A 24603-nucleotide genomic window follows, 5' to 3' on the forward strand; every position below is an offset into this window, starting at 1 on the left:
ACTTGCTGAACTCCTTTTTTGCTACTGGCATGTTGGACGTAGGCTTAGTTGGACGCCAAGGAAGGAGAAGATGGGGGGTATTTCTGGACAAAGGAGGAGGGCTCTATATTGGCCATACTGCAGGACATCTGAGTGGATTCTGATCTCATTCTTGGAGAGAATCCAAGATTTCTGCTCACACCCTGTAATTAGGTCATCGTGCAAAATGATATAAGCAAAATTGCAACGCAGTGCAGTACTGCAGGTTGTGTCACAGCAAAAAACATTATTTTTGTGTTTTTGGTGGTGAAATTTAAGTGCAGTCGCAATGCACCGTGTTGTCTATACATAATTGCCGGTAAGTGGAGGAGGAAATCACTATCTTTAGCACAATCGGATTCGATTTCTTTTCTTTTTTACTTTTTGGGATGCCGTCGTCTTTTCTGTTTTGAAATGTGATTTCTTGAGTAAAAAGTGGCCAAAAATACAATAGCTGGTTGATGTGATGGCAATAATATAAGATACATATCTGAAAAGAAGTAGGATATGAATATTCCTATAGTGTAAGCAAACTTACAATTTTACTCTTTTTAAAAAAAAAAAAAATTTCCTATAGATTCATTTTAAACTATACGAAATTTATTTCATTCTCTACAAAATGAAATATAGTGTAATAAAATATAAAGATTCATTATATATGAATATTTTTTTATATATATTAGGGATAGTTAACTTTACATCTAGATACTGCATCACTCTATAATCAAAATTATATATCTTGATTTGGTGATTAACTTGGAATAAGGCGTAGGTTATTGCTTAAGAAGGTCAATCCTCTAATTTTTTTGAAAACAAATAATAGGTTAAAATGACTCATTTTGTAAAAATAAATAAATTAGTAAGTTGAGTGATTAAATTTTAACATATCAATTTAGATTTTAGATTGTCTTATCTATTTGTTTTTATTCAAATTGATTTAAACCCTAAATCAATAGAATTTCAAGCAAAACTCAATGGCTTGAATTTTATAACGGTGACTAAGACTCTTGCATATATGATATTATTTATGAAAAGCTACTTATCATAATTGAAATTAAATATGTTTATTTATACCATTGTAAACTTCAAATTTAAATTTGTCGCTTTGTGTCATTTGTGCAAAATTGAATAAAAAAAAATTATTTAGTAATATTTAAATACCATGTAACATTGAGATGATACAAAGGCATGAGACTATTTATGAAATAATTAATTTTTTATTTGGGATTAATTATGAATATATTTGCTTCATAGATAGTTAAATTAACTAAAGTCTATCATCATTTCTAATTTATAATATATCTAGAGTTCTCTTTGAAATATATTATTCAAGTAGCTAAAGAGAAGGTGCTCTTTAGAAAAACAAATTAAAGAAAAAATAGGTTGTGTTTTATTAGTATTCCAAAATAGAAAGCATATATATATATAAACAAAAACATGTTTAATTGAATAAACAAAGATGTCTATTTAAGTGAATTTTTCTATTTTCAAAACATTAAATACAAGCATACAGTCCTATTCTATTTCCATTGTCTCTGTTTTTTTTTTTTTTTTTTTCATGATACAGTGAACGCTAACAATGATGGAGGATTTCAAAGCTGATGAGAAATCAAATTCAAGTTAGGCAACCCAACAATTCGACCATGACATGTTTATTAGATCAGCCTAGCAATTTCAACCTTAGAGAAATATGTGTGTCGGTGGGTAATGTTCAAGATACCAGTTTCTAGAATGATTTATGGATTGGTAATCCTCGACTGTATAATCTCTCAGAAGACAACAAATGTTCATCAGTATCTGCGATGGGAATATGGGATGGTTTTGAATTTCGGATGGAGGAGGACACTTGATAAAACAATACCAATCAATCCGTGAATTTCTTGTCCTCACGAATCAAGAGTCGACGAACAAAGAAAACAGAGCTAAACATTTCAATAACAGTAGATACTCACATTGTGAGGTTCCAGCAGGGAATTTCTATGGTAGATATGATTTTTTCAGATGTAGTTCGAGAAGGATTTTTGACAATTTGATAGTTCTGAGTAGTCATTTATGTATCTATCACTAATGGATTTTTTAGAAAGCTTAGAAAACTTGTTTCTGAACTAGTGGGACAGAGTTATGTAAAAAAAAAAAAAGAGACTTGTTTATTCTAGACGAATAGCATAACAAAAAAAAAACCATAATTTTATATCTAACTTTTGGATCGGCTTAAATTTTCCTAAATGATTGTACAAGTTCAATCACTAGTTGTAACCAGCTGATATAAAAGACCCTTAAATTAGGCTTGAAAAATGATATTAGAGTCAATTTCATTATTTTTCCTTTTTAGATTTTTAGCTGAATTTTGGATTTATTGTTGTCTTTCCTATTTAACTTAGGATTTTGATTTTTCGATCCTGTAAAAGTTGGTTTCTGATCCATTTAAAGAATTGTAAATCTCTTTTAAAAAGATAAATATTAGAAAAAAATGTCTAGAAATAAAAATATGAATTATGGTTTGTGTTGATGACCCTTTTCGGCAACAACTTTGCTTTGCTTGTTTGTCATCTTGTGTTTTGTTTTCTTTCTGCATCACACAATTTCTTTCATGCTTAATTACTGAATGAGGACCTCAAGCATTTCAAAATAGACTTATATTGACATGAAGGAGAAAACAAACCAAATTAGGGTACCTGAAATATCATACTATCTGCAAAATACGATTAAAGGGAATTAAGAGCTATACATATGTTTAAGATGAAAGAAATGCTTGAGGCTATTTCAATCTTTCGAGGATGAGAAAGTCTATTTTTGAAACGCTTGAGGCATCACAAAACATATGAAAAGAGGAAAGAAATTGTGATGCAGAAAGAAAACAAAACACTTTTCTTTCTCTTCCTCTTTTCTGCTTGTTTCTAGATGCTTCATGCAAGTGGTTTGGCTGCTAAGGTTGAGAGGGAAAACGACGCTTCTGTCAAAAATACAAGCTCTGCTCCCTTTGAATTTCAAATGAAACAGTAACTTTCTTTATCGCAAATCATCAACCAATGAAAAACTTCATGAACTAGGACATGGTGGCTGTAGCGTAAGGACATCAATTGCTGTCCATGAAAAAAAAAAGGTTTAAAAGAGACAGAAAGCTTTCCAACAAAACTAAATCCACAATCATAACCAAGCAAAAAGAATTTTCTGTCTCTTCAAAACTTTTTTGTTGTTAAGTCATATTCTTAATGGCTATAACAGAGGATTTAATAAATCTCTCGTGAAAATTATTGTCCATGAATTAGGAGTCAAGCTATATAACATAGCTTCAACGATGAAATTAACCACTCCAGGTAGTACAATTCTCAAAACCTTGTAGTCATCATCCATGGAATCATATCCAAATTCATAAAAAACATCAATGAAGTGTTAACCGTAGCTAGAGTAGAAAAACTGAAATTGAGCATATTGTTTGAAAACAAGGCCTACTGTATTATTGAATTCTAACTTGAAGGAGTCGTGAGCACTAGGAGTACAGCAGAAGATTACTTACACATGGAATGCATTGGCTAGTTTCCATAAGAATACGGAAGACAATATTCATCTTTACAATATTGGATGATTTGCATATAATGTATCAAGTATACAATATGTTCTTGTACATTCTTTAAAGGGAGATTCTGATTGATATGCATTAATTCCTTCAGATTGTATAGTTGCTGTTCCATTATCAGTTAGACTACCATCTTTGCTTGAGTTTGTTGCCTTTTAAACCTCTTTCTCTCCTAACATTTCTCCAATAATATAGGATACGTTTCTGACAGCAGTTTGTGAGTGTTCAACCTTATTTCTGTCATAATCTTGAGTCATCTTATCACCCCATCTACTCACCTTATCAGCAGTTAGTATAAGAACTTGAGAGAGACGTCATTTATTCTGGCCTGTTTGTGTAGGCTTTTGTGGTCTGATTCATCAATGCAAAGCAAACCATTGCAAGAGCCCAATATCATGGTCAAGTTCTTTCATTGTTATTGCAAAGGCAGGGGCAGGTTCTTTGATTGTTACTTCTCTTTTGCTATCCAGGGCCTTGTTTGCATAGTTCTTTGAAGTTTTCTGCTCCTTTTGGCTTGCAGACCCTTGTGGTCTCTTGTTTGCCTTTTATTTTTTTTTCACAGACCAAGCCTTAGCTTTTCCAAACATTAGGTTGAGCCACTGATATAATAGATCATCCCCACAGCAAGAAAGACAACCACTAGTACCCCATTAATCTAAGAATTTCATCCATAACTTCCACGTTGTCTACAATGAAGGAGAAAATGATGTCTCAATTTCATTTTCACAAAAAAATACATACGACTTGATCAACTGAGATTATATTATGCAAAGTAAGAATTTCTTAGTTCATAAATTTATTATGAACAATTAGCTTAAGAAAAAATCGAACCTTAGAAAAGACTCCTTTCAGCCAGACCGAAGCCTTAAAAGTTCTAAGCCCTAGATTCACAATTTTATTAATAAGTAAAGAACAAGTGTTAACTGTATAATCTCTTTTTGTTGATGAGGACCAAAATTTCTTATATGAAATTGTTACCTCTAGCCGAAAGCTTTCTAGAGAAGAGAGAAGGTAGATGACATGTTCAATTTCAAAGAGAAACAATTGTCTCCTCTAAGATAACTTCCATTTCCCTTGCCCCTAATTTCTCATATCAACAATTGTAGCATTTGGTTTAGTGGAGAGAATATAGAGTTATGGGTAAGTGACTTTCGATGTAGAGCTATTGAACTAAATATCTTACTAGAACCGAGTTGGAGTCTCATTTCCTACTACAAATCTGTAGTTATAGGCTAAAGCTAAAAAGACAGAGTTTGTTTAAGTCATAAGGGATGTGATGTGCCTTTAGATAAAAAAAAAAAAAACAATCTTCTACTAAAAATAAAAAGATTATTTTCAAACACCGGCTTGAATTTGTTGTATATCATTTTCTTTCATAGCTCATTACTAGGAAAAGAGAGCCACCAAATCCATTTGAAAATTTGTTTTATTCTTGGATATTAATAACCCAATCCCAAGGCCACCTTTATTCTTGTCTTGAACAAACACACTCTATTGGACTTTGCAAAACAGTTCTGGTCATAAGAATTTGAGTTGGATGGAAGTAAACAAATGACATATGACTTCAACACACTTTTAATAAGACAAATGCGACCCGTTTTACTTAATATTATTCCTTTCATGAAGTGAGTTTCTTCTAGAATTTATTAATGACGAGTTTCCGAGTTGAAATCCTATTAAAAGTAGACCTCAAAGTTATCCCCGGATAGTTACATGAAAGTATATCATGCCTATAGTAAACTGATGTTGCTAACTCATCCAAGCAAGAGTCATCAACATTAATTCCCATAAAAACACTCTTAAAAAAATTAATGTGCAAGCCTGAGCATAGGACAAACCATCTTAAAACTCTTTTAGCTAACCAGAAGGTATGCAAACTAGCTAGCATAAAAATAAGAGTGTTATCTGCATAAAATGACTCAGAAAGTTATTAAAAAGAGTGTCAAAATCAATACCCTGAAAAATGTTTGAAACAACGCATGATGAAAGAGAATAAATAGACCTTCAGCAGCAATATTAAAAAGAAAGGGCACCAACAGGTTGTGTGGCTCAGTGGTTGTTGGGGGCAGCTCTCCTTCCTTCGAACTCCGGTTCGAGTCCCAGTGGGAGTGGGGCTGGAGAGTTTGTTCCCTTCCTGTCTCTATTGGGTCCTCCCTGTGCGGTATGCCTGTCATCCCCGCGGTGCCTTACATGCTCACTGGGCTTGCAGGATGTTCAGTGGGTCGTGGGATTAGTCGTAGTGTGCGCAAGCTGACCCAGACATCCACGTTAATCAAAAAAAAAAAAAAAAAAGGGCGATGGGGGATCACCTTTTTGTTTGCCTGCTTAATACCGCACCCAAAGTTTCGTGGTACACTTGAAAGTTCAAATAGTACGTCTTTTTTTTTATCTCCTCTGTTTTGTTTATTTTGTTCCGACATAGTAAACGAAAAATACGATCTAAAAGTATTTACCGATAGAAAACTTCGCAAATTAAATTGATCATTACAGTAAATGCCAGCAATTAGAAACTAAACTGTTTAGAGAAACCATAAAAAGAAACTTGCATGAACAAAAAGAATATTAAAAATAACCTTTTTCTTCCTGGTATTCTTTTTCTCTTGTGCCTCCACTTCCTATCAATCTTGCCACCTCCACCACCACTTTATAGTGTAACAAGGCTTCCTACAAAAAACTCAGTTGCAACCACCTCTGGAGCCCCATGAATCTTGACAAGCTCGGATTTTCTCATCCTCCAATCACACCAAACAAAAAAATGTATTGTCCAATTCCAAGAGAACTTTGTCCTCACTCTTTGAATAAGCTAAAGCTCTAACATTGAAGTAAAATCGATCCACTACTCGCAGCTCTGAAACAACAGTACACAACTTAATTACTCCAAGAGTCCTTCACAGCCCATATATATTTGCACAAGAGAACACATCTTAGCACAAAGCAAACACAAGCACCCTCCTAGAACCCCCAAATCAAAATAATGATGCTCATTGGCCAAATAATCAGCAGGTTTCGCTATAATCCTAAAACCTTCAACAACTCCAAAACCAAATGCAACAATCATAGTAGGCGAAAGGTCTCGTCTTATTATTTCAGTACTTGCTGTCCAATGAACAGCGCTGTTAGCAAACACACCATATATACTCCCCTTTATTAGCACGGTGATACTCAGGTTGGAAAATGGCGTAATAATTAGGGTATCCCTTAATTCTTTTCCAAGAATTAGACTTCATCAAGCTATAAACTTTAACCTCAGAAAAGAAACACCTGTTAATAGTATTACCATTATAGTCAACAATCTTCACAACTTTATAGTCTTCATTAATGGGATCGTACCCAAATCCATAAAGAGTACGTTCCCAACAAAATTTGTCATATTCCTTACCGCTAGCTAGGTATGCCCAGCTCAAACAGTGTAGAGGGTAGTATTTTGTATTCTCTTGTACACGGGTTATACAAGACGTCCCCAAGAAGTGCAGCGTGGTGGTAAAGGGCTTGAGATCTGCACAGCAGGTCTCGAGTTCGAGTCAGGGCGTGCACCTCTCGTAAGAGCCTGGAACAGCCGAGGTTTTACTCACTCACTCGACCCCATAAAATGCACTTTCCGGGTGATGTAGTTTCCTCGAATCCAAAAAAAAAAAAAAAAAAGGGTTATACAAGGCAATATAGTCTTCTTATCAGAACATAACAAAGCAAGCGGTCCATTACAAGAGCCTAGCTAGCTATTACTTCAATATTCTAGTTTTTGTTACTTACATTAGTTCCATGGAACTAGTGGGATTTGGCTTGTCTAAGTTTACAGGGTATAACCTGGTGGAACTTCTATCCCCAAGGATGAGCCCTAGATTGGTACGCGCTTGTGTTAACTTTTGCAGATGCATGTTGATGAAATATGGACTTTCGGTTTCCTTGCACCATGATTTTGATACGCACCTGAAACGTTTGAGAGTTCTGACCGGTAGCCTGCTTAGAATATCGGTTATTATCTCCGCTGGTACGAGCATCCTCTTTAATGGTAGTGTCTTTATTTTTTCGTTTAGGTTCTTGTACATCAGAGGAGAATATTTAGGTTCTTCACATCTGAATAAATCAAGAATTTATAGAAGTTTTGATTTTTTTTTTTTTTGTTAACTCGGAGTGTCCGGACCAGCTTACACTCACCACAACTAATCCTCGGGCCCACTGAACATCCTGCAAGCCCAACGAGCATGTAAGACACCATAGGAATGACAAACATGCACAATGAGGTTCAAACCAAGGTTGTTAAAATCGCGTTTTGACTCGTAAAATCGTTCGATTTTACGAGTCAAAACATGTTTTGTGTGCTGAATTGTTTGAAAAAATAAAAAATGGATGAAATCGTGAAAATCGGGTGAAATCATGAAAAATCACGATTTCAGGGCCGATTTCACGATTTTTAACAAAATACATGCACTGAAGGAAAATTTTCCCCTATGTTCCAGCTGCCCGGCGCGCGCCTATTGGTTGTGCAAATGCACGGTCACGCGGTATTTAATCGCTGCAGAACATGTGGATTTTGTCTACATACCATAAAGAAGTGGTGGTGAAATCAAGGGCTGCAGAGATTAAAGAAAGCTTAAAGAAATTGAGGGTTGCAGAGATTAAAGTCAAGGCAACAATATTAAATTCCAATTTAATTCATATTTTTTCCCCATATCTTTTACTTTTATTTGTTATGTTATTTTGGCTATTCATTCACCTTAAATTACTTATGTTTTTTAATGGTATGATAATAAGTAGAAGAGATTTTATAAATATAAATTAGATATAAAAATAGTTACGGGATAATTTAAAAAATTATATTTATTATGATGAGTTGATTCACAAAACTCATATTAAAAGCTTAACTCGTGTTAAATTTTAATTTATACAAATAAAAACACTGATTTTAATAAATTTGATTACTTTGATTATATTTTTAACCATTTATTTAACCCGAACAAATTTGATCAAAACTCAATTAAGTTAAATCAAATAATTTTTTTTTAAAATAAAATTGTGTTTGTTTCAATAAAATAATTAAAAAATAATAACTCAAGTTCCTAAAATATACTCAAGCAACATAAGTCATTGATTTACACAATTAAATAAACATTTTTCCATCCCATAAGATGCTTGAACTATGTAAAATTTTTATTTGAAACATGTATTTTAATGTGTTTGAACTATGTATGAATTTTTATTTGAAGCATGAATTTTTTTGTTAATGTATTTTAAAATTTCTTATGATTTTATGATTTTACGATCCGTTTTTACGATCCGAGTTTGTATTGCATTTTCCATGCCATGTAAAAATTGTAATTTTAATAACCTTGGTTCAAACCCATGTGCAGAGAAATGGAACAAATCTCTTCCACCACTGGACCACAACCTCATGTGCAAAGTTTTGATTCTTAATTAAACTAACAGGGCTTAAAATTTGTTGATTGATGGGACACCTATATTTTGAATAAAACCACACAACCTCTTGGCCATTTGGGAGCTATTGATGTGTCAGGTTTAGTGTTTAAAAAATATTGTTGTAATTATTTTTTAAAGTATTTTTTATTTGAAAATATATTAAAATAATATTTTATTATTTTTTAAAAATTATTTTAATATCAACATATAAAAATATCAAAATGATCTAAAAATACCAAAAAAATATTAATTTAAAACAAAAAAAAATAAAAAAATTTTAATTTTTTTCAAATAGAACTTATCCGTTTCAAAACCGTGGTTTGAACTATATTCCATTAATTTTTTATATATATATATTTTTAGATCATTTTAATTTATTAATATCAAAAATAATTTTTTTTAAAAAATATTATTTTAATATATTTTTAAATAAAAAATACTTTAAACTATAATTCCTATTACATTCTTAAAAACTTGATCAACTTGCTTAAACCCTAGTTATGCGAGCCCGTGACCTGACCTGCATTGGGGTTGAAGGAGAAAAGGAGAGTACTGAGAAATAAAGGAATACTGAGAAAGGAAGATGCAACACTGAATAGATAGTAAATTCTCCAACATCAATCCTCAGTTGAAGTTTAATCGTAGATTATGTTTTACAACTCAGAGATTTCATCCATACAATACAATAAAGTCATCCAACTTCACAAAGTTGAGCAAACTTACAAAAACATATGACCGACCATACTGACTAGATAGAAAAGTCTTCAACATCTTGAGGCTTGATCAAGAAATTACATTACTTTCAGGCAATCAACTCACGAGATCTGATATTTACAGTAAGTCTCTGTCATCACAATCCTTTCTAGCATGGTAGCTTTATCATACATTTATGAAGCCTGACTTTTATTTTTATTTTAAAAAAAATTGGCGCTAATAGGTTTAACACTAAGAGCAAGCATTGGCTAATAAATGTACATAGACATGGCTCATAACTCTCAACCAAATTGCGTTTTTGCAACCCAAGCACGTTCATCCAAATATATCAGCCCATCTTTCCCTGCAAAACAAATAACCAGGTTGATCTTCCAGTGATCACATTGCTTTATCAGAACTAAATTCAATTCATCAGCATGTTATCATCTTTCCATATCAACCAGGAAAAGAAATCGTAACTATCTAAAATCAAAGAGCTTGCATTCATGCGTAGTACTAGCCAGATGAAGAAAGCATCAAATATCTCACGTAAAAGCAGTCATCATTAAAGACTTCTCAGATTCTAACAGCTTACTTTTGTCTTCCTTAATTTCTCTTCTATCACACCAAACCTTGAAGCTAAATCATGATGGCATTTCTATTACTACCCTTCGCATACAGCAGGACAGGCTCAGTCCCCCCCCTCGGAAACTAATGGAAAGTAGAATATTTGTAATCTATCTTGTACAATAATAATGAATCTTTAAAAGTTAATTTCAGAACTCAGAACATTTATACACCAGCAAAATTCCAGCACTGTAATCAGCTCAACTGTATTCACTCCATGAAGACAGGAAAGCATAAGCTTCTCCAAGTCCATAGACCATACCTAAGCTTCTGGTTCAGATGGAGGTTTTGATGAACTAGTCATGCCACATCACTCACCAGCCAAACCACTCAAATACTAGGTTGCTAACTGCAACTGTTAAGTGCTCAATCTTCTAGCATTGCAGAAAGACTTAACAAAGTTAAACAATCTAAAATATCAAAATATTCAAAGCCAAACACATGAAAATCTGGAGGGAAAAACCAAAATCTTGGAACTGGTATATGGAACAGCAGATCTCCTGAATTGCTAACTATATTACAACAAGGACTAGATGTTTTTAGTCTTGTCCCTTGTTCATCAAAAACCAACTAGGTTCCAGACATGGACATTAATTTTGCAAGGAGAGATTTTATTAATTTTGAAAAAACAAACTAGTTGGAGCAATTTGGTGCCTGCAGGAATTCATCAAAATCCCCGAGGAACGGAGTTATTCCTCCCATATCCATATGAAGCCATTCTGGAAAAACCAGAATTTAGCAACAAGCTCCAGAGGCCCTGGTGGTCATTTAGTTTCCATCATTGAGGAAAACAACTTCTAGGACCTTGTAGAGCTAAGAGGATTAGGTAAATATGATATATATGTTTGTTTACGTGTTTCAAAAGCGCTTTTGAAAAAAATTAAAAATTTTTAAATTTTTTTATTTACTTCAAATTAATATGTTTTTAGTGTTTTCAAATCATTTTGATGTGCTGATGTCAAAAATAATTTTTAAAAAATAAAAAAACATTATTGGCATGCATTTTGGTATGAAAAGTTATTTGAAAAGCAACCGCAACCACCATCCCAAACAAACATGAACGCGTAAAGGTACTACCAATTACATAACATCCTATTTGATTGAAGTCTACACACCCTATGCTACTTGCAGAAAATAATACATGGACAGTATATAGCCTCAATTAGACAATACCTGACCAAGTACCTTTTCATTAAGAAAGACGCATGTGAGTGCATGACATATATAATGAGCATAGTTTTTATCCATTCTTTGCTTCATCTGCAAAATTTCTCATATGCTCAATTAAATCTCCATCCGCCAGTATCAGCCCTGAGAGAAATAAAGGCAGCAAAGGACAGAGAAGGTAAAATAAAACTTGTGTTGAAAAAAAAATTGGAAAGTCCCCTAAATGCACAAACAAGCAGCCTCTTATTTCATTAATTCGTAAAATATACTATCCCATCCCAATTTGCAAATAATCTGCAAGTAAAACTAAGCAACTGACAAACATTTTAGAATCTAGCGAGCTTCATGTCAACGGATATAGTTTAATGCAGCAAATTACCTCTTTTCCATGTTTTCTCTGCTGTTTCTTCTGGTGAATTATAAGACCAATTTGAACCCCTCGGACAAGAAATCATCCCTAATAACAAAAACCAAGCCAAAATAACAAGTTACATCAAGTGAGCTAAAGATAGACATGAAAAATGGAAGCATAAAATTCAGCACTGCATACCTCTTATTCCTATCCTTCGAGTCCTCATCTTCATCCTGTGTCCTTCCATCAAGATGCCTAATCGGACTGACAGAAATAAGGCTTTCAACAAAAGTATCTGCTTCAAAGGAATATGGTATACCAGGAATCCTATTCTTTACTTGTTTCCTCTTCAGATCATACCAGCAAAGGTCCAAATTGTCGTGTTCGATGAGAACTTCATCACCACTCTTTGAATAAGCTAAAGGCTTAAGAGATCTAAGAAACCCAATGACCTCGTACTGTGCAACTGAAAACAGTTTAGTCCAGGACTCCTTTACCCCGTACTCTTTCATCATCCACACATCAACACGTTCGCCTAGAAAATTTGCAAGAAAACACAGGCATCCTCTCAAAACCCCCAAATCAATATAAAAATTCTTATCCTTATACTCAGGTTGCAGCACCTCCCTATAATCCTCAACTCCTAAATCCAATGCAACAACTATATTTGCCACATTCGATTCAGGATTCTCACCCACAACCCAATGTAAAGCACCATTAGCAAAAACCCCATTTGCACCAGGATAGTGAACACAATAAGGCATATCACCAATCCTCCTCCACGATTGTTTCCTCAAACTATATACCTTAACCTCAGACTCAAAACTCCTCTTCCCCCCGCCTCCAAATTGCGCAATCCTAACAAGCTTATAATCATCCCTAACACTATCATACCCAAATCCAAACACATAAACACTACAAGACTTGGTCCCAAAATACCTTTTCAGCTCAATAGGCAAAAAGGGCACCACACGATGCTTTCTAGTTGATGGGTTCCACACAGCAATATCATCAACAACATTAGAAATGCAAAGCAACCCATTAACAGAACCTAAAACTTTAATCCCATGATTATAACACATCAAAGGATGATTCAACTCCTTCAGAGTAACAAAGTCATTTAAGACTAAATTTTGCTCAAAATCCATGTAGTGAACATGTGAAGTAGTTCTAAGGATGATGTAAAGATTGGAACTTGTGTCCATAGAGTGTTTCAAATGTAATTTAACGAAGTTTGGACCATCAATTAAAGCACACCATGGTTTAGATACAGACCTGCAACAAAGAACTTCCTTTGCTGGTAATCTGCAGAGGATTTCTGCTATCATCTCAAGAGGAAGACCAGACATTGTTATGATGAGAACTCGTAGGTCACTGTTAGCTAAGGTCTTCGCGTTCTGTGGAATTTTGTCATAGAAAGTGTGAAGGAGAGATAAAGTTGTTGGAAGTTAAATATCCGTCTTTGTTAATACAATAAATTACCTAAACATCAAGGGCAGCTATGTCTCAAGAAAAAAATCAAGGGTAGTTATTGTTAGCTGTTATGTGGACAGTAAAGGGCAGCTTCGTCACATTGATTCAATTTTGTCAAATGAAGAAAATGTTTTGGTATCTAATGTTTCATTACTATTACATTTTAGACCTTTTCCTTGCATAAACTAGTACAACGATTCTATTTCAACTTTATTGGTCATGGGAAGGAATCAATAACGCTATGTCAACAAGAATAAATGGTAGAGAAGATGAAGATATTACCAGAGCTATGAAATCAGCCCGATTGGTCAATTTAATAACATGTTAATTTAGAGTTTAACTCGAGCTTAATTTTATATTAAATTATTCTTTTAATCAAAATAATATTATTTTCAAGTTTTTTTTTTTTTTTAAAAAAACAATAGCTTGGATTGCTCCACCCACTGTCAACTCTACTTCCTAGGTGCCAAATTTAGGTCTTTATCTTCATGTCTCCTCTTACACCAAGAACATGAAGAAACAACAGAGACAAAAACCATGGAGTTATATATTGGTGAGACCAAATGTTTCTCATTGAAGGCAATCAATTTCCTTTGTGCCAGGGGAGCTCCCATGTCTGAGACAATACTAGTTAACTAATCCTCCTCCACGATTGTACACACAATAAGACACATCACCAATCCTCCTCCACGATTGTTTCCTCAAACTATACACCTTAACTATAATATTATTTTCAAGTTTTTTTTTTTTTTTTTGAAAAAACAATAGCTTGGATTGCTCCACCCACTGTCAACTCTACTAATTCCTTGGTGCCAAATTTAGGTCTTTATCTTCATGTCTCCTCTTACATCAAGAACAAGAAGAAACAACAGAGACAAAAACCATGGAGGATTATATTGGTGAGACCAAATGTTTCTCATTGAAGGCAATCAATTTCCTTTGTGCCTTATATATTGGGAGCTCCCATGTCTGAGACAAAAACTTATTCGAGGTTAACTTAACTAAAGATAAGATGATCGAGGTGTTTTTTTTTCCTTCAATAGCATTGACAAATTTTGTTCTGTTTTAACAAACTAGTGCATTTTAAAAACTATTTGAGAAGATAGCATAGATTCATGAATTACGTTCAAATTTAAGTTTTGTTGTTGAGAATAATACATCCTATAGATTTCACGACCCACAGCCTATATCTTTTTGTTATTTTTAAAATATATTATTTTTCCTCATATATTTTTGATATCTTCTAGTTTGTCAAAAAACACATTTTGGGCAGTGGTATTTTTTTTTTTTTTTTAAAAAAAAAAACTACAAGTTGATCGATCCACTGATTACGAGTTGCTCGGAAGGTCACTTTATGAGTGCCTTGAAGGAAGCAACCCACTCAGAATATGCCCATTATTTTACTTGAGGAGCATCAATTTTTATACACTGATTACAGCAGCTTGTAAGCATTGCAGCAAGGCAAGGAATTTGCCCGAAATTGTAAAAAAGGCTGAAGTCGGTCTGATGTATCGACAAAGCTCATGAAGAAAGAAACCAAAAAAAAAAAAAAAAAAACCATGTAAAAATGGTAAAAAGGACACAAAAAACTATTCAGAGGAATGGATTGCACTTGAAGAAATTACAAGCGTTGGCCTGGACGGCAAAAAAATAGCTTGTATTTCCTGATAAGCTTCCACTTTGAATCAAGGTTGTTAATTCCGTTTCAGTAGTTGTTTTGTTTTATCAATTGGAATGAAATATTTCAATTTCAAAGTGTTTCGACGTGCCGTTTCAGGGTTGTACTGTTCATATATATATATATATATATAACAAACATAATTCAAATTCAAAATAAATTAATTATAAATTATGCAATACAAACACAATGTCAAATAAATATAATTTCAAAATTTAAAATATTTATAAATAGTCAAAATAGATTTTTAACTTAAAGTAATTCAACTTAAACAAAATATCAAAATATTATGAAAGTAAAATGTTTTAACAAAAATATTTTAAATATAAAGTTAGGTCAATATTATCAAAGCTAATAGAATCTAAAGCATCCATTGTTTTGCTCAAATTCCTACAAAGTATAAACATTAAAAAAACAACATGAATAGAAACCATATATATTAGTGATAAATTTAATTTTAAAAAAAATTAATATCATTGTTAATGAAAATAGTAATAATAATTTTCAATATTATTATTAATATCATTGTTATTGAAAATAATAATGAAAAAAAAAGCTTTTTATAATTGGGCAGTTTAATTAATTAAATTGAATAAGGTTCAATTTGATTCAATGACTTTTTAAGAGCGGAACGGAACATGTGGAATGAAACCGGAACGTTCCGGATGGATGGAATTTAGCCGAAAAAATCCGGAACGGACCGAGATTTAAAATGAGATGGAATTTGTTTCGTTTTGTTCTGTTTTTTGAATTGGTACGAAATATTTCGGTCATTTCGGGCGGAACATAACGAAATTGACAACCTTGCTTTGAATTCCTCCATTAACACCATCTGTCAAGAGACTAGAGAGCCTAGCAAAATGGCCAGACCACAACCCCATAAATGAATGGGACTAAACTGAATCAAGGGGGACTCTTTCAATTGACCAAAAGCATATATTGCAGCTATTTCATGAAAGGTCTTGAACTGGTGAGCTTGAGAATTGACCCGGTTCAAGCTTGAATAGTCCTTTCAATGATGCTAGAAGAACTGTACATTGAAATTGCTAAAAGGAATGCTATAACAATTGCTAAAATGAATGGGACAAAAAGGATGCTAACAGGACAAAATCAGATGTTTCCCAGAAACTTTCATGGCCAAATCTATATATCTATTTCCACATCACAGCAACATAACTGCTGCTTCAATACCACCAGGCCAGTGGATTCAATCTTCGGGTAATTAGGAAGTCCCTGTGTGCTATTTTGTTCAAATTGACAAATCCAATGGTTCCAATGGATTTCCCCCATGAATCGTTTTGATGTGCTGATATCAAAAATAATTTTTAAAAAATAAAAAAAAATCATTGACATGTATTTCGGCACGAAAAACTATTTGAAAAGCAACCGCTACCACACTGCTAAACACATTATTATGCTCGAGCGATGGATTAATTGAATTAATTTATAAATTAGAAAATCAATTTGGAACTATTTTAAAATGATAAGTTTATTTAAATTTTTTTTGAAATGATACATTATAGATAAAATAAAAAGAATCTTCAAGTTAACTCAATAAAAAACTTCACTGAAATTTAATTGGATTAACCAAATTGACTAGTAAAATCATTTGAATTTTATCACAGTAATTTTTAAAATAATTAAAAAAAACACAAACAAGAATTGAGCCCCTTGTGTGTCAAAATATTTTCAAATTTCTTTTTAAATTATTATTATTATTATTATTCTAGAACTTCTAGACCAATTTTTACATAATAAAGAAAGTAAATTCTTCCTAATCAAGTTTTAAACCGAACATATATCAGAACAACAAAAATAAAGCTAAACCCCAAAAGGATTAAATTAACTTAGCTGACGAATAGGAATTGCAGAGAGACAAAAAGGCATAATATAATCAGAGGTACATGACAAAGTCCCATCCTAATTGAAGCATACTAATCCAAAATAATAATAATAATAATAATAATAATAATAATAATAATAATAAAGAACAATAGTACTCTAGCTATACCTCATTCCCAGAGACGACAGTCTCGAGAAAATCATCAAGCCTTTTAGACCGAGCATCCAATTGTTTACTTACTTCAGATGGACATTGCTTACTTAAACGGAGATGTTGTTGGTGGGAGAAACCACTAGTGGTGACTTTGAAACACTCAGAGGGGATAAAATATACGGTTTTATTATAAAAAACAAAAGCTACAATTAATCAAAAGCTTAACACAATACACGCCCTCTCTCTCTATTCTCTTTCTAGTGTTTCTCTCAATTCTCTCCACACAATATAACAGAAGTTGGACACTCTATTTATACACGAAATCAGAATACAAAAATTCAAACTTTCTAGGTGTGAAGGCGGCTGGCGGCTATGGCAACTGCGGCTGGCGGCTGGCGGCTGGTCGGTTGGTGGCAGCTGTGGCTGCAAGTGGTAGTTGGTGGTTGCCTTCCTTGACTGGAACCTTCTGGATTGAGTTTAATATTCAACAAATCTCCCCTTTAAACTCAATCAAGGGATGTCATGCCAAGCATGAACACTTCTCCTTTCAATACCTTCTCTCTGCTTGTAGCCTTTATCCACTAATTTGGCTTTCATCTTGTAGACCCATTTGACACCTTTTGCTTTCTTGTTTTCTGGTGGATAAGTCAGCTTCCAGGTATCTTTCTTCTCAATGGCATGCATTTCTTCATCCATTGCTTTAATCCATTTCTCTTATGTGACAGCTTTATTAAAGCTTAATGGGTCACTATCTGCATGGAAACAAAACAAAGTTGTATCTTCCATAACTTGAGTGGCATCGTACAGCTCTTCAAGATTTCGCATCCTTCTTGGTCCTTCTGATGAGGATGCTGATGGTGGTTTTGATGATGATGCTCCTAGTGTGTTCCTCCTGTTGAATATAGGGAATCTGTGTACCGGACTTTGTGGTTCAGCTGCTGGCACAATCGGTTCTTCTACAAGTACTGTTGGTACTTCTTCTTCACCTTCAAGGATCAAATCAATGTTGATCCATTTGACTGCTTCTTGATCATCATTTCATGCCCAAGATTTATCTTCTTCAAAGATAACATCTCTACTCATAATCACCTTCTTCGTGATGGGATTATACAACTTATATCCCATCCTTCTTTCACCATATCCGACAAAGATGCATTTTTCGCTTTTATCATCGAGCTTTCTCCTTCTTGCATCTGAGATCTTTGCATATGCCACACAACCAAAGACTCGGAGATGAGTAACACTTGGTTTGTGACCACTCCATGCTTCTTCTGGAATGACACCTTGCAAACTTGTGGTTGGGCAGCGATTCAACAGATACACTGCACATGATACAGCTTCAGCCCAGTATTGCTTGGGCAACTTCTTTGCTTTGAGCAGACTTCTTGCCATGTCAAGAATCGTGCGATTCTTCCTTTCTGCTACACCATTCAGCTGTGGTGTATAAGCTGGTGTTATCTGATGTTTGATGCCTTGTTGTGTACAGAAGGCTTCAAAGTCATTGGCTATATATTCTCCACCTTGATCAGATCTCACGGTTCTGATCATGTAGCCAGTTTGCTTCTCCACAATTGCTTTAAAATCTTTAAAACAATTGAATACTTCTGACTTCCTCTTCAGAAAGTATATCCACGTCTTTCTACTAAAATCATCAATAAAAGTGAGGAAGTACCTATTTTGTCCAGTCGACATAGGCGTTATTGGGCCACACACATCTGTGTGCACTAACTCTAGTGGCCTCTTTGCTCTCCAGTTGACTTCTTTGGCAAAACTGGATCTGTGATGTTTGCTGAGGACACAACTTTCACAGACTTCATCTGGATGATCAATGTGAGGCAAACCTTTGACCATCTTCTTGCTTGCTAGCATCTTCAGACTTGTGAAATTCAGATGTCCAAGCCTCAGGTGCCAAAGCCATTCTTCACTGTTGGTGATGGCACTCAAACACCTTGCTGCATAATACTGGATGTTCAAAGGGAACATCCTATTCTTGGACATTTTCACGTAGGCCATTAATCTCCCATTGTTGTCTCTAATTGTCAGATGACAATTCTTCGAGTAAAAAGTATATCCTCTCTCCAAAAGTTGACCTAAGCTGATCAGGTTCTGCTTTATGGCTGGGACATAATAGACATTGGCAATGTAGCTAGAATCGCCATTCTTCAACTTGACTGGGATGCTGCCTTTACCTTTGAATGGAACCTTTGTGGTATCTCCAAAAATAACTAGACCTTGCTTGGTCTCATCTGGATCACCAAATAACTCTCGGTGGCCGTACATGTGATTGCTGGCTCCAGTATCTAGATACCATATATTCTCATGTTTCTCATCATGTCCTTGTTGGACAAGAAATGCAGTTTCTTCTCTGTCATCTTTCTCTACATAGTTGACTTGCTCACTTATCTTCAACGGAGCTTTCCTTCTGCATTCAGTGCTATAGTGCCCAAATTGATTGCAACTATAACATTGGATATTCCTCTTGTCACGATTATTGTAACCGCCTCCTCTTCCTCTAGGAGTGAATGCATGTTGTCCTCGACCTCCTCTAGTGGTGTTTCTGCCACCTCTTCCTCTAAAGCTTGTATTCCAAGAACCTCTTCCTTGAAATTGCTGAAATCCTCCTCTGGATTGTTGACTTCCTGCTTGAGTGGTATATCCACTTGTTGAAGTCTCCCCTTGCTCATATCTGTCTTTGAGAGACAGCTTTGCTTGTAAGGCATGTTCGATAGCCTTATCTCCATTTCGCTTCACTATCTTCTGCTCATGAGCTTGCAAAGAACTCATAAGCTCATCAACTATCAACTTGTCCACTTCCTTGGACTCTTCAATGGCGACAACAACAAAATCAAATTTTGGATCTAGGGATCTCAAAATTTTCTCAGTAATTCGAGAATCGACGATGGCTTCTCCATTTCTCCTCATCTGATTGACTATCACCATAATCCTTATGTGATAATCAGAAATAGATTCTGAGGACTTCATCTGCAATAATTCAAATTCTCCTCGCAAAGATTGAAGACGAATCTTCTTGATTTTGTCAGCACCTTTGTATTTCTGTTGGAGAGCCTCCCATATGTCTTTTGATGTTCCAGCGGAAGCTATGATCTCGAATGTATCTTCATCAAGACCTTGGTAGATGATGGTCTTTGCTTTGTTGTCCTTCTTTCTGTTGACTTTCAGGGCTTGCTTCTGTGTCTTTTGTAAAGCATCTTCTGCTTCTTTGGACTCTGGTTCATCATAACCATGTTGTACAATATCCAAACACTTTTATAACCCAAGAAATGCCTTCAATCTGATGCACCAACTATCATAGTTGTCTTTGGTCAGCTTCGGAATGAGTGTATGTGTACCTTCTGTAGTCATTTTGCTCTTTGAATGACTATATCACCTTTCTGGGAGTCGAATTTGGCCAAACGAACACTGTAGATCGCTCCGAAATGGTCCAAATAGTAGGGAATCGGTCTGACTTTGTTGAAATCGGGTCAGAAAATGGGTGAATCGGTCAAAAAACCAATTCTGTACGGCGGGCGGTTCGCTGGGTTGAACCGGGAATATTCTCTCGGCGCACTGGCGGCTGGAACGCGGCTCGGCTTGACTTGGCGTAAACGGCTCGGCGCGGCTCAAATATGGCGCGCGTGGACGACACTCGTCGTCTACCTCTGGCGCGCGTGGATGCACGTGGGATACAGTCACCGGATCTTCAGGAGGCGCGTGTGGAGCACCACGGACTCTGATCAGGCTGATTTTTGCTGCAGTGAGTTCGTCTTGATGAGCTATACACTATGGAATGATCAAAACTTGTTTTTGACAACTTTGAAAATTCGTATATACCCCAAAACTCTTCTGTTTTCCGACAAACGGGGCTCTGATACCAATTGTTGGTTGGAGAAACCACTGGTGGTGGCTTTGAAACACTCAGAAGGGATAAAACACACGGTTTTATTACAAAAAACAAAAGCTACAATTAATCAAAAGCTTAACACAATACACGCCCTCTCTCTCTATTCTCTTTCTAGTTTTTCTCTCAATTCTCTCCACACAATATAATAGAAGTTGGGCACTCTATTTATACACGAAATTAGAATACAAAAATTCAAACTTTCTAGGTGTGAAGGCGGCTGGCGGCTGCGGCAGCTGGCGGCTACGGTTGGTGGCTGGTCGGTTGGTGGCAGCTATGGCTGCAAGTGGTGGTTGGTGGTTGCCTTCTTTGACTGGAATCTTCTGGATTGAGTTTAATATTCAACAGATGTGCCATGAGAAGACAGACATGAGTGAGTAGCTCCCCACCTCGGGCAAGTGCATCAGCATGCTCCTTCCATCCACAATGACTTGCAGCATACATCAGCATTTCCACCCACACTTCACTTATCATTTCCCATTTCTTTTCATTTGCCCAACCATCCAGTGACTGCAATGACAGAGCAAGCATGCAACCATCTAGTAGGGCTGACTTTTCTTCCTCTTGTTCTTTAATTTCCGTTAACATGGTAGACGGACTTTGAAGCAATTCATGGAAAACTGCTTTCACTTCAGCTTTAGGAAACGATAATGTAACCAATTTATATTTGGAAATGTTGGTCTCCGCTTCTTTATTATAAGTATTCCTGATGAATAAAAGACGACTCAAATGCATACCTTGTTCCGCTAAGCTCTATCGCTAACATAGCTGGACAATGAACCAGGAGATACAACATGTAGTTAGATAACGATCTGCTCATTGCGCAATTTTGATGATTCGCAAAACCGTTCTTAATTCCTGGAATCGTCAATGTAGCAAACATGTGTAGCAATGTGCCAAGTGAGGAGGCTATGACTGAATTCTACATCAGTCACGCTCCATCCCAATTTATGACAACACTTGCTTTTAAGCGCACTGTAACCTCTCTCTTCCAGTAGCTCAAGGAGGACAAGGAAATCATTGGTATCGGGATCGTACCTTGAACGTTTGTCCATGACTTGTTGAAAGATCAATGCTTTTAAATCCTTGTTTACACTAACCGGGCTAGGAATTTTCCATTTCCGCATAAAGTGCTTAAGAAGCTTGCTCATTGGTTTCTTTGTTTGAGCACTTATTAGGTTGTGCTGTCCCATTGAACTTGACCATCTTTTGCGCTTCCTGAAAAATGCTAGTAACGGAGAAAGACAATAGTTTCGACAGACAATAATATATTTCTTTTTACTAAGCCAAATCATACCCCAGTCGGACAAGAAAAACACAGTGATAGAGTAACAGTCAAGCAAGACAGCTCCCACCAGCAACAAGTAAGATAACATCGTATCATTTTTTGAATAGACATTCTTGCTCATTGTCATTATTGAGAAGGAGATTAACGCAGAAATAGAGGATAAGCAGGAGATAGAGTGGAGAATGATGCGTAGAGAAGAAATCTCTGTCACCTTAGAATAAAGCCGATAATACATGAATCCCAGCTCTATTTCTGTCAACCCGAAGGCTTCCTCGGCTTTCTTTTCAGAAACCAATTCATAGGAAATTTCTTGATCCAAATGGACGAGAGGAAGATTTTTGGACAGAATCTGGACCGTTCTGTACAAAAGACGAGCTTCATGAAAACTTCTAACCTCACGTGAACTATCGTTGATGGAGTATAAATCTTCAAACGGGAGGCAAGGACGTCGTGGCGCAGAAGATTGGTATGCGGCGCTAAAATTCACTGAGGTTGCTATCATGAAAGCCCGAATCCTCTCCCCGTACTTAATAATTCCTGAAACAAAGATGGGAATGGCTACAAATATGATGGCATTCCTGCTCCATAACTTGTATAAGACATAAGAAGCCACACCAGCTTGGATCACTAGCTCAAGAAGTCGCCTTGTCCACAATTCATTGTCTGCCAACGAATAAGCCGTAATGGTTTCAGGGCCACCAAGATGAAGAAGAAGGATTGGAGCCCAAAATACTGGAATCAAGTTAGGATTTGCAGAGGTGGACGTTTGGCTGCGAGCAAGGATACCCAGTGAAAAAGTTGCCACCCAGTCTGCTGACATGTTTGCTAACCAAACAACAAAACGAAGCCAGAATCACCTTTATATTATATTAAAACAATAATAAAATAGCATCACCTTTATATCCACCTAAAATATCAATTATAAAAAAATTAATGCATAAACAACAGCATATATACATACATTCACTCAGAGCTTGCAGACTACGCTCCTGTGTAAGCAGCTTTAGTTGCCTTCCCAATCCTGGTGCGACAAATTTATGTTTTAATTATGGAGATTGTGATTTATTTATGGAGATTGTGGAACGCTATGAACTTGGATATGAAATTTTTATACTGCTTAGAAGGAATAGAATAAATTATTTACTCTCGTCACAAGCTATATACAACTTTATGAAAGGTTTAATGCACACATTAAAGGTAAGTATATAGAATAAATTAATTTTCTATTCACAAGCTAAACCTCGAGGACTTGGTTGCCTGGCTTTAATTTTCTGTAATTTTTTTTTTTTTTTGATTGCTAGACTCCAGTCCTTGTACCTTTCTTTAATTTTTGGACACAATCTCTTGTTGTACTTTATATCAATATATCTCCTTGATTAAGTAATAAGGTAAAAGGTGTGGGGAATTATTATTCACCAACACCCAATCTAGCGTGGATTACAACAGTAATCTACAGTGCATTTTTTTTCTTCAAAATTATCTTTGTTAATTTTTCTTTTTTAATATTGAGCTGGTTAAAAATTTTACTTTGTAATTTTTTTCTTTAAAATACTGTGGATTACGTCGGTGTTTTCCCACATGGTTTTTCTATTTTATTTTTTTTATTTTTTAAAATTATATTTGTTGATTTTATTTTTTTAATATTGAGCTAATTGAGAGTTTAGTTTTGTTATTTTTTTCTTTAAAACATGGTTGATTGCTATAGTGTTTCTCTACATGGTTTTTTTGTTTTCTTACGATATTCTCTAAAATTATCTTTTTTTATTTTATTTTTTAATATTGAGCTGGTTAAAAATTACAATTACAATATGTGAGGAAAACACTCTAGCTTTCCTTACAAATTACTATGAATTGCTACAGTATTTTTTCCCACATAGTTTTTTTTTTTTTTTTTCTAAAATTGTCTTTGTCAATTTTATTTTTGTAATATTAAGCTGGTTAAGAATTACAATTACAAGTAAATACAAGTAAGGTTAAATCATGTGGGGAAAACACTGTAACTTTCCTCATAAAAAACTATAGATTGATACAGTTTTTCCTCACATGGTTTTTTTCTAGTTTCTTTAGTGTTTTCTTTTTTTTTTGTAATATTTTTTTTAAAATTATCTTTGTCGATGTTGTTGTTACCTATTTTTGGGTTCCCATAAAAAAAAAAGACAATATATAAATCCAAAAAATAATAGGAGTGAGAAAAGGATGCTGGAATGCCGAAAAAAGACCAAAATTGGTTGAGGAGGTTCAAAAATGCAAAATTTTAAAATTTGACAGTATATCATTGACTGATAAGAGCCCTGTTGACAAAGAAATTTCAATTTTGAAAAAATATATTCAAAATTAAATGTTTATAGACTCAATTAAATTTTATCTAACGTTTAATTGAATTTATGGAGCGTTTGATTGCAAGAAAATTTAATTTTAAGT

At 34.8% G+C, this 24603-nt stretch overlaps 2 protein-coding genes across 7 annotated transcripts; both read right to left on the reverse strand.

Annotated features, from left to right (window-relative positions):
- Positions 1-9578: 9578 nt before the first annotated feature.
- On the reverse strand, positions 9579-13238 carry LOC118046167 (F-box protein CPR1). Of its 6 annotated transcripts, none has more exons than XR_012170093.1 (5): positions 12048-13237; positions 11877-11954; positions 11516-11641; positions 10593-10704; positions 9579-10067 (listed from the first exon to the last, which is right to left on the reverse strand). XR_012170093.1 is itself a non-coding variant. In XM_073409775.1 (3 exons), the coding sequence occupies exons 1-2, from the start codon at positions 13196-13198 to the stop codon at positions 11915-11917; spliced, it is 1191 nt and encodes a 396-aa protein (XP_073265876.1). In that variant the 5' UTR covers positions 13199-13238; the 3' UTR covers positions 9579-10150; positions 11877-11914. The 6 variants fall into 6 exon arrangements, 2 of the variants coding, with proteins under 2 accessions (XP_073265876.1, XP_034910850.1); XR_012170092.1 differs by having other exon boundaries at positions 11504-11641; XR_004687125.2 differs by lacking the exon at positions 10593-10704.
- Positions 13239-15993: 2755 nt separating this feature from the next.
- Positions 15994-23002, reverse strand: LOC140955744 (uncharacterized). Its single transcript, XM_073410230.1, has 6 exons — positions 21877-23002; positions 21632-21752; positions 21264-21600; positions 20565-20776; positions 19228-19418; positions 15994-16070 (listed from the first exon to the last, which is right to left on the reverse strand). Exons 1-6 carry the CDS (start codon positions 23000-23002, stop codon positions 15994-15996), a joined length of 2064 nt encoding a protein of 687 aa, XP_073266331.1.
- Between the last annotated feature and the right edge of the window lie 1601 nt (positions 23003-24603).

This window comes from Populus alba, chromosome 6 (assembly GCF_005239225.2).
Source record: "Populus alba chromosome 6, ASM523922v2, whole genome shotgun sequence".
Lineage (NCBI taxonomy): Eukaryota > Viridiplantae > Streptophyta > Magnoliopsida > Malpighiales > Salicaceae > Populus > Populus alba.

Coding starts and splice junctions, on each gene's coding strand:
- LOC118046167 (XM_073409775.1), bottom strand. CDS start 13,198: ATGTCTGGTCTTCCTCTTGAGATGATAGCAGAAATCCTCTGCAGATTA. Junction 11,955..12,047: donor TCGAAGGATAGGAATAAGAG/GTATGCAGTGCT, acceptor TTTTGTTATTAG/GGATGATTTCTTGTCCGAGG.
- LOC140955744 (XM_073410230.1), bottom strand. CDS start 23,002: ATGTCAGCAGACTGGGTGGCAACTTTTTCACTGGGTATCCTTGCTCGC. Junction 21,601..21,631: donor ATAGAGCTTAGCGGAACAAG/GTATGCATTTGA, acceptor TTTATTCATCAG/GAATACTTATAATAAAGAAG. Junction 19,419..20,564: donor GAGCCGCGTTCCAGCCGCCA/GTGCGCCGAGAG, acceptor CACTGAATGCAG/AAGGAAAGCTCCGTTGAAGA.